This window comes from Eretmochelys imbricata, chromosome 24 (genome assembly GCF_965152235.1).
Source record: "Eretmochelys imbricata isolate rEreImb1 chromosome 24, rEreImb1.hap1, whole genome shotgun sequence".
Taxonomy (NCBI): Eukaryota; Metazoa; Chordata; order Testudines; family Cheloniidae; genus Eretmochelys; species Eretmochelys imbricata.
In genome coordinates this window covers 5,737,968-5,751,102 of record NC_135595.1, presented here as the reverse complement: position 1 = coordinate 5,751,102, position 13,135 = coordinate 5,737,968, and the positions used below count along the sequence as shown (strand labels likewise).

At 54.6% G+C, this 13,135-nt stretch overlaps 1 protein-coding gene across 1 annotated transcript in view; it reads right to left on the bottom strand.

Annotated features, from left to right (window-relative positions):
• ARHGEF2 (Rho/Rac guanine nucleotide exchange factor 2) overlaps positions 1-11,882 on the bottom strand; it is a 91,257-nt gene extending 79,375 nt beyond the window's left edge. Inside the window, exon 1 of the mRNA XM_077841234.1 lies at positions 11,767-11,882. Coding sequence (XP_077697360.1) covers positions 11,767-11,790 — 24 coding nt within the window. The 5' untranslated portion in view covers positions 11,791-11,882. The remainder of the gene's footprint in view (positions 1-11,766) is intronic.
• Positions 11,883-13,135: the final 1,253 nt, after the last annotated feature.

Here is a 13,135-nt window from a genome sequence, read left to right as displayed (position 1 = left end):
ATCCCCAAGGGCTACGAAAGGCCAGGCTCTCTCAAGAGCGAGCCCACCACTGGTGAATGGGTTGCAGTGGTTTGTTTATCCACCGAATGGGCACTGAGTAAGAGAGCAGCGAGAGAGACCCCAACCTAGCTGCAGGCCCCATTGTGCTAGGAACTGTACAGTCGGTGAGGGACTCTCTGGCCCCGACAGCTTCCAGTCTAACCAAATTCAGCCCCCCCAAGTCATTTAAGCACTTTGGGAAAGGTCACCCTCTGCGACCTGCCCAAGATAAGGGCCACGTTGGAGCCGGGAATTGCATCCAGGTCCTGCATATCACACACGGTCGATGTAACCACTGACCCATCCTTCCTCTCCAGCACAAAGCATCCAACTGGTGGATGAGCTGTTTTATTCCAGCCTCTTCCATTTGCCTAGCTGTAGCCTCCCTTCTTCAGCTCCATTCTCTGCTTGCGTGTCCACTGCTCATGCTCCCTCTCTAAAAATACTTCAGAAAACCTCAGGTTAAAGAAAACCCCCACCAGGCCTACCGACGGGGGGGCGGGGCGCAAAGGAGGCAATTGCCCAGGGGGCCCCCAGCCACCCGTGGCAGTGTAGTGGGGCTAAGGCAGGCTTCCTGCCCGCCCTCACTCCGCACCGCTCCCAGAGGTGGCCGGCACGCCCCTGTGGCCCCTGGGGAGGAAGTCTCCACACGCTGCCCCTACGCCAACTCCGCAGCTCCCATTGGCCAGGAACTGCGGCCAATGGGAGCTGCAGGGGCAGTACCTGTGGGAAGCGGTGTGCAGCGACCCCCTGGACCCCCTGCCTAGGAGCTGCTGCCAGAGGGGTGTGCCGGTCGCTTTCGGGAGCCGCCCGAGGTAAGTGCCGACCCTCTGACCTCCTCCTGCACCCCAACCCCCTGCCCCAGCCTAGAGCCCACACCCAAACTCCCTCCCAGAACCTATACCCCGCACCCCCTCCTGCACCCCAACCCCCTGCCCCAGCCTAGAGCCCGCACCCAAACTCCCTCCCAGAACCTATACCCCGCACCCCCTCCTGCACCCCAACCCCCTGTCCCAGCCTAGAGCCCGCACCCAAACTCCCTCCCAGAACCTATACCCCGCACCCCCTCCTGCACCCCAACCCCCTGTCCCAGCCTAGAGCCCGCACCCAAACTCCCTCCCAGAACCTATACCCCGCACCCCCTCCTGCACCCCAACCCCCTGTCCCAGCCTAGAGCCCGCACCCAAACTCCCTCCCAGAACCTATACCCCGCACCCCCTCCTGCACCCCAACCCCCTGCCCCAGCCTAGAGCCCGCACCCAAACTCCCTCCCAGAACCTATACCCCGCACCCCCTCCTGCACCCCAACCCCCTGTCCCAGCCTAGAGCCCGCACCCAAACTCCCTCCCAGAACCTATACCCCGCACCCCCTCCTGCACCCCAACCCCCTGCCCCAGCCTGATGAAAGTGAGTGAGGGTGGGGGAGAGCAAGCAAGGGAGGGAGGGGGGATGGAGTGAACAGGGGGCGAGGCCTCAGAGAAGGGGCGAGGCCGTAGGCGGGGCAAGGATCTTTGGGTTTGCGCACTTAGACAGTTGGCAACACTATCAGGCGGGCATGTGGAAGCGCGGCCAGCAGCACAGCCGGCAGCTCACTGGGCACCAGCCAGCCCAGGCTCGGCACTGCCCAAACATCAGGCGGGCCGCGTGCCTGGGGGCCCGTTCACTCTTGTGCCCTGTTCTGGGGCCCGGAATTGCTGTCAGGGGGCCTGACCCCAACAACTGTAACCCAGATACAGCATAAAAAGTCACAGGCCGATTCTCTGCCCAGTGCCGCCGTCGTGGGCGCAGAGGGAATATAATACCAGGAGCCGGGGAGTGAGGGGTAAAGCAGGTGGTGCGTGGAATTCAGGAGCTGTTTCTGCCAGAATTTGTGGGGGCTGGTGTGTGGGGGTGTTGGGCTCGTGTTGGGTTTCAACAAAAGGTGCAACGTAGGGAACGTTACCAACCTGGTTCCCGTAGCAACTGAGGGGACTGTTTAAATACTAGGAATTGTCCGTGAGGCAGTGCGGGTGAGTGGTTAGCCCCAAGGAACAGGGCAAGCTCCGGCCACAAAGTTGCAACAGTTTAACACCAACGCTAGTGCACGGCCGCGGAATGTGAGCGCTGAGGGAGGATGGAGAGCAGCGGATTGAGGTGTGCGATTCTTCAGGCCAAAAATCAGCCAGGAGGATATTCAAAGGCAAACCCCCTAATGGCCACCCTCAGCCCTGGTTTGGTTTCAGCAGCTCTCTCAGCACAGCCGTATGATTAGGAGAAGACCAACAAATTCTGAAGCGCTTTTACCAAGGAAGGCTGCTAGCTGGCTGGCACGTGGGTACCAAAAGCTTCAGAGTGGCCCAATAAGATTGCCAGTGACAACATCAGCCGCATAGCCAGCCAGCCCACCTAGAGGACTAGCCAGAGACCAATCCAGGCGGTGCTTGCTCTGCAAGGAGGCCCATGTTCCTGTGGGATTTGCCCTGGTGATGAACTAAAGCTGTGATTCCAATTCAGTTTTGTACCTGGTGTGTAATCAAGCCCTGGCAAGCGAGAGCCACAGGTTCGATTCCTAGCTCTGCTAGTGGCTCACTGCGGGACCTTCTGTGAGTCCCTTCACCTTTCTGTCCCTCCGTTTCCTCATCCATCACCCCTGGTGCGTTGAGCAGGTCAAGCTCTGGACCAGGGACTCTCAATCTATTTCCCGGTAGTGGCTCACATCTTGTCTCATGGGCATTCCCCGCCCGTCAGCCCAATGTCTCTCCCACTTATGCTACACCACTGGATTGCTACAGTCATTGCTTAGATTCAGTTCAAGGGCAGCGAGGTTTTGTCCTTTTCAGTTTAGTCACCCTGCTTCCTTTGTTCTCCACTTCATCTCCCCGCTCCCCTCTGCTCCGCTCCTCTGAACAAGGAGCGGAAACCAGCAGCTGTATGTGATCAGCCAAGTCCCCTGCAGCGTGGGAACATTTCACACAGGAAGAGATCAATCATTACTCCCCTGTTACAGTGAGGAAAGCTGGGGTGATGTTTGCTCACCTATCCAAGCACAGCACCTAAGCAATCACCCCAACCAGCCCAGCTCTTATGGCTTCTATATGCAAACAGAAAAACTATACTTACAGTTTGAACGGTTTGTTTCAGAGTATGGAAAATCGGAACAATAAAGAACCAAAGTCAAGTCTCCCCGGGGAAGACCACAGTGTGTATAGCTCCTCTGTAACATGCTACACAACTCTGCCTGTCACAACAGGAGCTTCAGACACCTAATACATGACAGACAGCAGCTCTCTAGACATTTGGAAGGTGCAATGCAGAGAAAACAACATCTTAAGAATTAAAGTTTCAGCCATCACCATGGCTTGCTCCCCCATTCCCTACGGCTTCAATATGCCCATTATATAGATGGGGAAGCCAAGGCACAGAAAGAAGTGAAGTGACATGCTTAAGGTTGCACAGTAAGTTAGTGGCAGAGCCAGGAACAGAATCTGGGAATCCAGTGGTTACAGCAGGAAGCTGGGCATCAGGACTCTGCAGTTCTATCCCCAGCTCTATGGAGGGAGCATGGTCTAGTGGTTAATGCAGATGCTGGGGAGCCAGGACTGCTGTGTTTTATCCCCAGCTCTGATTTCATCAATCTTTGAGGAGTCTCTTCCCCACAAGCTGCCTCCTGGGAGGACTCAAATTCCCACTGAAGCCAGTGATCAGCATCTTGCCAGATCATGCCTTAAAACAGGGCCAAATGCAGATTCCCTGCAGCCCTCCTGTGGGCAGGGGAGTACTGTCTAGAGGTTAGAGCTGCGGGAGGGGCCTGGAAATCTGGACTCCTGGCTCTGATACTAACTCCCTGTTCATTCTATGTATTTCACTGGCACCTTTCACCATGCGACGTTGTGTCTGAGAGGTGTCCACCCACTGTGCCTAAGTTTTTCCATCTGTATAATGAGGACAACAACAACAACACCTCCTGTCCCCGGGGTGGTGCGTGGCTGCATTTGTGTTTGCTTGGAGATTCTGCTAGAGGAAGGCAAGGTATTATTATAGTGCTTCCTTGCCAGACCTCCCCCAAAAACACCCCCTCTCTTTCAGATCCTCCTCCATGTCTCCGTTCGATAGTTGAAATTATGCAGATTTTCCCCCACAATGGAGATTTGCTACATACTTTCCGACAATAGATACCACATAACCAGGGGGGCTGGAACAATTTTTATAGTGGGGGTGCTGAAAGCCATCGAACCAAACTGTGAACCCTGTATATGAAGGAAACCACTTCAAGCCAGGGGGTGCAGCAGCCCCCCTAGTTCTGGCACCTATGCAAATAACCCGGACCCTGTAACACCACCCCTGTCTGCATAAACTAACCCAACCTGTGTCTGATGCTTCCTCCTTCCAACCATGACACAGCCTGACTGGCAGCTTAATGAGCTTCCTTCAGTCTGCTGGAACGTCTCAATCACTAAGAATTTCTGTGTACAGGTGGGGATCCCACTCAGCTGTTCAAAACATTCCACTCCCATTATATCACCGCGGTCGCTCTTCAGCGGGGACTTTCCTACCCTATCACCTCTCATTACAGACCTACGTTTGCTCTCAGCTACACCCCCACCTGATGATGTTATCATGCTCAGTGTTTTACATGACAGAGGTGGGGCTGAACTCAAAATGTTCCATCACACACACACCCCCGATGTACCTTCCAGACCTGGGGAAGTTTCAACCCCATCGTTGGGTTCCATCCCTCGTAAGTTACCCACGTCAGAAATGCTGAGCAGTGTTCATTGTTGTTGACAAAAATCCTATCCTGTCCCATGTCCATCACCCTGGTATCTGAGCCCCTTCCAGGGGTGCATTAAGGAGCACAATTAGCATCTGTTGCATACAGTTTTTGCTTTCAACCTTCTGCCCATCAAGTAAAAATGGGTTAGAAAATATATACGTACATACACACTCTCTATAATCACACGCACACTATACATGTGTATAGGTAGATATAAAAATCACACAATTTACATATACAAATTCCACAGTGGTCACAGCGTTTGGTCCTATTGATTTCATTTTACTCTTGTTATGGATCCCAGCCACAAAGTTTGGACCCACTTTCGCTCTGTTCTGATCCAGGGACTTGGTTTGGCCCATTAGCGGGACAGGTGGTCAGTTAAGAAATTCTGATCTGGATCCAAGCTGGGATTCGCTCCTGCCTCCAGTACGTGGAGGTGGCTGGATCTGGGGTTCAACCCCTGTCCCTGCCCCCTCCTGGTCAGTCTTTGTCCCGCGCCGGCTTACCCTATTTAGATTGTGACGGGTTAATGTTTGGGGTTGCCAACCCTCCAGGATTGGCCTGGAGTCTCCAGGAATTAAAGATGACAATGTAATTAAAGAGGTCATGTGATGAAACCTCCAGGAATGTGTCCAACCAAAACTGGCAACCTTCTCCCTCTGCATCATAGAGCAGTGCCTGTAAAATTAACTTACACAGCTGAACCAGCCTTTGAGGAGACCCCTTCCCACAGCCTCCCATCCAAGCCAGGCATCAGCACCTTACAGGATCAGGCCCTATAACAAGCTGACCTGCAGATTCCCTGCATCCCTCAGGGCTGGGATCCTGTCTCTTTAAATAAATGAGGGCAGGTTTCACCTGCTTCTTAACAGCTGGATCTAAAGGGCCCTGCTGTCAATGGAAGCACTCAGTGGGCATCAGATCGGGTCCTAAAAGAGAATCTTTGAACTGCTGTGGGAGTGGCCATAGCATGTGATAAATCACTTCCCAGGAAGTTCTGCCTAGGCCCGGCCCCAGCCGTTAAAACAGCATCCTAACCGCTGGGATGGAGTGTTTTTCTTTGTTTTCATTAGCCAGTGAAATATTCAAACCAGTCCAGCACTGAATTCTATGTAATGCTCATGAGCACTCAGTGGGTTTATTTTTAAAACACACACCGTATTCTGATTTTAGAACATGAGTCACGTCTAAAAATAGCGGAGGTTGAAGAAAAGGGGACACTGGAGCAGTGTTTGGGCGGAAGAGCACTTCCAAATCTTTTGCAAACTGACACACAAACTGCCTGCTGCATTTGCTTAGCCCACCGCTAGAGAGCAGCTGCCTCTGGGGTGGAACACGACGACTGTTTAGGAGCTCACAGCCACAGTGGGCAGGGATCACTCAGCTAGCATGCAAATGCGGCCATCTCTAGGGTGGAACAATGTAGCTCTTTAGTAGCTCACAGAAACTCACCCACCCAGCGTGGAAGTGCAGCCACCCATGGGCTGGAACACAGCAGCTGTATCGTAGCTCACAGCACGGCTGCCCAGGGATTGCTCACTCATCACAGAAATGCAACCACCTCTGTGGCGGAACGCAGCAGCTGTTTAGTCGCTCACAGCAGTGCTGCACCCGGCTCGCTAACTCAGCACGGAAAGGCAGCCCTTTCTAGCGCGGAGCACGGCTGCTGCTCAACAACCGCACAGCAACTCGGCAGAACCATTTTGGGCAGGAGGTAAAGAAGAGTCTCATGCTCAACTGAAACTGCCTGGGGAATTGAAGGACGCGAAATGTGAGCGCCCACAAGGGACAGCGGCCAGGACTTCAGGGTTAACACTCGTGCAAAAAAGTGCCAAAGGACTGTGAAGAACCAGATATAGGTTCTGTTCCACCTCTCCTCCACACAACACTGGCTGTAACAGCAAATCACACACACACACACCCCTCAGCAGCACACTCCTGGGTCAGTTCATGGAGAGAGCCCCTCCTAGAGAATCACCTCCTCCTTCCCCCTCGCCCCCCCCCCCCAAGAACTCAGAGCCTATTGCACCGGCTGCCTGCTGGAGGAAGACTTGGGGAAATCCATGCAGTGTAGCATGGTAGAAACGGCTCTTTTTGGCGCTTATCGGGGAAGCTAGCTCCCGGTGATTAACCTGGGCAGCTAAGAAATGAGAAAGCCAGGTGACACACAGCTATAGCAAAATCCCTTGTTCTAGAATGGCCGACTGCATTACAACACGTGTCCTGCCGCGCCAAGGGCAGCCCGGGAGAGGCCCAACCTGATCGCTCAGACAGGGCCCTTCTCCCGTCCCAGAAACACCAAGCAGCTGGGCTCAATTAGCGGCTGAGTCAGGGAGCGGAGAGACGTCCGCTCCGTGCCACTTTGAAGGCGATTCAAACCCGCAGGCGGGCGGGTGGGCGGCCCCGTCGAAACTTATTGTTGGAGAGACAAAAATACCCCACAGGATCGGCAATCTGGGCATGTAACAGCTGGGCCACATTTATTCACCACTTGGGAAGTTGGCAGCACCCTAGAGCCCAGGAGGTAACGTGAAGGTGGGACCCCGGAGGTGACAGGGTGGGAACGCGATTGCTAGACACAGCGAGGGCAAGAAGGCTTCCAGCACCCCTCTGCCCACCTTCCGCTTTGGCCTCGCAACAGCTGAGAGCTCCCCATATACCAGGCAATCTCCTCCGCGACTCGGCACCTTCTCAGGAGCGTGTCCGGAGCATTATTAGACGGCAACTGCAAGGATCGGGGCACGAGGATCAGATCCTGAGCGAGTGAAAAGAGGCTGCCAACAGGCCAGTAGGGCTGCGTCGATTTCACTCTGGCCCCTAGTCTCTTTCCATGTTGCATAGTAGGGTACTTGGCAGTTGTATGGGGCTTTGCAATCCGACTGCCGCTTGGGAGCTGGGCAGTTTGGTCACCCCGCTTTCCCATTTTACAGATGGGAAAGCTCAGGCTTGGAGATCAAATGACATGAGGGAATCAGTGTCAAAGCCAGGATCTGACCTCAGGAGTTCTTGGGCCCCAGTCCTGTGCTCAGGCCATTAGGGTAAATTACTCTGCACATTTGTGTGTCACTTGCAAACAATCCCACTTGCTGCACAACTAGGAACTTAGCAGCATCTCCCCACTGTGCTGCAATTCATGACCAGGGATTTATTCCTGCTGGGAAGTTTGAGGATATTCCCAGCTTTTCCCAGCCACCTGAGAGCAGCTATTATTGTCACGTCCTCTTTAGCTATTGCATGGGGTCAGGATTTCCTGGAACACAGATCACAGGCAGGGGATCAAGCAAAGGGAGCTAATGTCAGAAATGGAGACACCAGATGCCGATACGGGTTCAGGTCCAAATTCACAGCTCGAATCTTTCTTTAGGGTGAGTCAGAGTCGAATTCTCCAGACATCAGCCAGTTTGGACTGGGATTTCCATATCTCCCCAACATCAGGATCTAGGTTGAGGTTCAGCCCCTAAGAGAGGCACAAAGTTACAGGCCGCAAAATTACCCAGTCCCTTTTAAAACACGAGGCTGCATAGTCTAGTGCTGGAACACTGGGCCAGCAATTAGGAGAGCCAGGTTTTAGTCCAGGCTCTGACCCTGACCTGCTGGGTAACCTCGGGCAACTCACTTACCCTCCCTGTGCCTTGGTTTCCCCATCTCTAGAGCAGGGATTCGCTCTATCTTGCTTTGGAAAGTGCTTTGAGATCCCTGGATGAAAGCCTCCAAGTACGAAGCATTATTGAGCTCTCTCATGAAGATCCCTGTGTTGATGAGGTAGGTTCTAAAGGCCGGTGGTTTAGTATTTGGAGGTGAAGAGCTAGTGGGGAAGGGAAGAGTTCGGGCTCCCAGTTTAAGCACATCCCTGTTTTGCTAGGCAGACAGAACGCCTGATGCAATTGTTACATGAAGCCCTGTGTGTCCGGCTGGTTTGGCAAAGAACGTCTAAACAGATTATTTTTCCCCGTCCGGCTGGAGATCGCTTTAAAGTCAGACAGAAACAACTGGTTCCTGACTACAGCCCTGCAACCACAATCCTAGACTTCCTGAAAGCAACCCTGCTCAGTGGAGAGAGAAGGGGGAGAGGCTAAGGAATGAACACCTTCTCCTTCCCTGAAATGAGAGACTCAGTCGGGTAACTTACTCAAAAGGAAATTTACGAAAGCAACTTTCCGGGGGCCCCTGACCCATGTCCCGAGTCTGATCCCTTCTAAGCAAAACAAACTAGCAACCGCAGGGCAGTTCAAACCTTGTTCTCTAGCTGCTTCTTGGGCTCCAGGAAGCACTTTGGATCCAAACCAGCTGACATCAGCTTCCCTGGGGTTTTCTAACCAGCCTCAAATCTTGGTCTTGATCATCTCTAATGCTTCCTCTGCACCCTCCAACCTCCAGCTAACTGCACACACAAGGAAAAGCTAGGCAGGAGGTATTATCCGATGGTTAGCACAGGTGCGGATGCCAGAACTCCTGGGTTCTCCAGGCAGTCTCTGCCACCAGCTTGCGGAGTGACCTCAAGCAAATCCCCTCCGGCCCACAGCTCGGTCTCTGGAAAGCAGGCATGCAGTGCTGCGAGGCTGAGCTCAATCGTGTCTATAAGACACTTTGAGATCCTCCAATCAAAGATGCTCCCAGTGGCCTGCTGGGTAACCTCTGGCATCTCCCTTTCCCCTCCCACCCTTTTTCTGGGGCAGGAACTTTCTCTCCTCGTGTGTCCGTAAGCACAAGGGGGCCCCACTCTCAGACAGGGCTCCCGGGGCACAGAGAGGTTTTCATTCCATTTCCCACCTTCCTCCCTCCCTCCCATGATTAATAAGCAACAGTGAAATGCACAGGAGAGGGTTTAAATTACTACAACCTCCTGGCGCCCCATGACTCAAGCATCAAGCGATGGCCTGGATCATCTCAGGCCAAGGGCAGGCCAGTGGGGAAACAGACTTGGAAACAGCTGTTGAATGGAGCGAAAAACAAGACCAAGCCAGCCTCTGAAGGAGAGCGGAGGCATTCCCTCTCCCTCCTCCACACCTGGGGGCCAAGAGCTGAAAGTTGCCAGCGGTTTCTTAACCGTGCAAAAGGGGGGGATGAGCAAGTCTGTACTCCTGGGCCAGCTGGTAACACTGTGAACAGCTGGCTGCTAATCCGCCTCGCCCCTGAACGGAGAGGAAGGAGGAAGGATTACATTGGGGAGACTGGTCGGGATTAATGGTTTCTGCCGCGCCTGGAGCGGAGGGTCCACAGCCCTGCTTCCCCTCGGCATCTGGGGGTGGGATTTAATCCTCCGGGCCCCCAGCCAGCAGCAGGGATGGAGTCCGTGTGCTGGGTGCGGCAGCCCAGGGTACGACAGAACCAGCCGCTCCAGCGCTGCGCACCCCTCACTGAAGGTAGCCTGGGGGCAGGACTGAGGTGCCCTAGGGACCCCGAGAGCAGTAAGAGCTGGGGCAGGATCCAACCAGCCCCAGGACTCTGGGAGGTGCGAGCCCCTTCTACTGGGCTCTGCACTGGTGAATTCAGCCCCATATCTGTGCTACGCATGGGATCAGGACAGAGAGGTCCCCACCCCACCCCACCCCACCCCCTAATCTCTAGAGGGATGCTTTGGAGGAAGCTGGGGGGAAACCCATAATGCACCCAGGCAAGCGTGCACAGCTGCACCTGTTCTGCACCCATGGCAGCCTGTTGTGCAAGGGCTGGGCCTGAGGGCTACAGAGCCAGAGCTCTGCAAAAGAGCCTCAGAGGGGTTTAACCCAGCTGCCTAATCCATGCTCACCAGGAGGAGCGAGGCTGCACCCTGCAGATGCTATCGAGAGAAAAGCAACATTTCCTGTTGTTTGCCCAGCCCTGGAGAGGAAGGGCGAGACAAGCCAGCATGGGCGAACATGCATGTGGCACCATTGGCCTCCAGTGGAGGGAATCGGCACTGCCCAGCTATGTGTCATGAGCCCTGTATTGGTGATTCCCCATTAGCTCAAGTCAGAAGGGGCCAACTAGCTGTTTCCTGGGGGCTGCCAGGCAATCCTAAATAATGGCTCTGAGCACTCACATAGGGCTAGTCACGTGTGGCTCTCAAAAGCATTTTTACAAAGGTGGGTAAATAACATTATCCCCCTGGAACAGGACACTGAGGCATGACAGAGCAGGACCATCACTAGGCCAAGGAGTCTGGGATAGAACCCAAGAGTCCTGAGCTCAGCGTACCCACTAATGGCTGCTGGTGCTCAGCGCTCCTGGGAGAATCTGTTGCCTGGGCCCATCTACTGGAAAGCAGTGGCAGGAAACTCTTTGAAACACATGCTCCAGGACCTGGACCTGACTAAAGGAAGCCGTGGTGGGCAAGGCAGAGCACTGCATGTTCTCGCTAGAGAAACCAACTCTTCCTGCTGCACCGACTACCCGTTCCTTCATGAGGCAGGAAAAGGTTTTCACTTCCGCGACCACGAGGCAGCTGCTTTGCAGATACACCCGGTTTTGAGGAACCAAGAGGCGGAGCAGATGACCCAATGAAGGGGAATTCCAGGGTACGGCAGGGGGGGTTACATCCCAGTGGAGCTGCCTGCCAGGGCAGTGGATGAATCGCAGGGAATCCGTCACCGTGAGGTTACTGATTCTGATCCAGTCTGGATCAAAAGCACCGGGGTAATGAGCCAACATCTCACAGAGAATGCCACTTACCTGAGCTGCCAGGCACCCTGGGAGGGGAGGTCTCCCACAAGTCCCACCATTTTCCTTAGCTGATGGGGTCGCAGCACCAGCAGACGTGGGCATCCCCCACCCCGCTCTAACCCTTAGACAACACTTCCTTCCCCCAGCTGGGAAGAGAACCCAGGAGTCCTGTCACTCTCTCACATGCTCTAACCAGCAGACTCCAATCCCCATCCAAAGCTGGGAAGAGAACCCAGGAGTTCCTCATCACAAGCTCCAACCAGGAGGCCCGGGGTTCCCCCCTAACAGCCAGTCCCCGGCCAGGTCACAAACCCAATGGTCCCTCCTACCTTCGACTTGCCCGTCATCTTCATGAAGAAGCTCAGGGTTCGTCCTAGAGGGCTCCCTTCCTGGCGCTGGCTCTCCTGGTCTCTGGCCTCCCCGGCAGCGTCCAGCTGTCCACAGCTCCCAGCATTAAAGCTGCAGGGGAAGGAGGATAAAAACAAAAAACAAAAAAACCCACAGGCGCTAAAGACAAACAATACCCCTGTTTTCTTGTTGTTGTTAAAAGGGCAGGAAATAGGGAGGGGCCAGCGCCCCCAGCTGGGGGAAGCGCACACAGAGCCCTCTGTTTGCTTAGGCAGCCTTAGATGTTGGGCTGGGCCACTGGGTTTGTAGCCTCAACCCCTTTGCACAGGAAGGAAAGGGGGGGCGGGATTTCACACACCCCTGAGCTCAGGCGCTCAGAAGCCACGGTGATGGGCAGCAGCTTATAACCCTGTTGATCCAGAGAGATGGGACACGAACAAGTCCGCACCAATCAACGAGAAGGGGGTGGTTGGGGGGAGCACCACAGGTAAATTCCTCCCATCCTCCCACCTCCAGCCGATCCCACTGTCCTGACATCAAGATTGGGCGCCCTTCGAAGAGACCTGCCACAAGTCACTGGGCCCCAGGCAGGAATCAGGGTGGGAATCTGCCGGCTGTACCCCGAGAGGAAGGATGGACTTGTGGTTAAGGGACTACCCAGGCTATGTGGGTTCTAATCCCAGCCCTGCCACTAGCCTCCTGGGTGGCCTTGGGCAAGTCGCTTGCCTGTCTCCGCACAGAAATTTCAGTCCCAAGGCTCGGTCAAAAGCCAGCGTTCCCCTTGCTGTCACCACCACCAGGAATGCAGACCCTTAGCACCAGGGTCACAGAAAGAGCCATCCATGGTAAAGGAATAGACGCCTTTCCAGCAGGGTAAGTTTCCTACATTAGCATTACGGGGGTCCCTCATTCTGGGTCTTTCGCTACCCGTGCCTTGCCAGGGTGAGGTGTGCTCCAGAAGTCACCCCTGCAGAGTCTACAAGTATGTTACACACACACACAGAGCGAGGACAGGGGTAGGTCCAAGGCAGAGACCTGATTCCAAAGCCAAGAGATGCAGAGCGATAAGAAAGCCCCCTTTCCCCCATCCCCCGAAACAGGCTCTTGTTTGGGCTGACCAAGGGGAAGGGAAGGCAGAGAGAAAAGGGTCCCATCCACGGTGTGAAACAGACGCAGATCTAGGCCAGGTTAGCACTGACGGCTCAGTGCCCGGCACATAGTCCAGCCCATGCAGCTTCCAGTTACCCTCTGTATACCCGGCGCCCTGCAGGCAGCCAGCGAGAGATCGGCCTTTATCAAAGCCAGGGGAGAGGCACCGCTCAATAATCCCAACCCTGAAATAACAAAGCC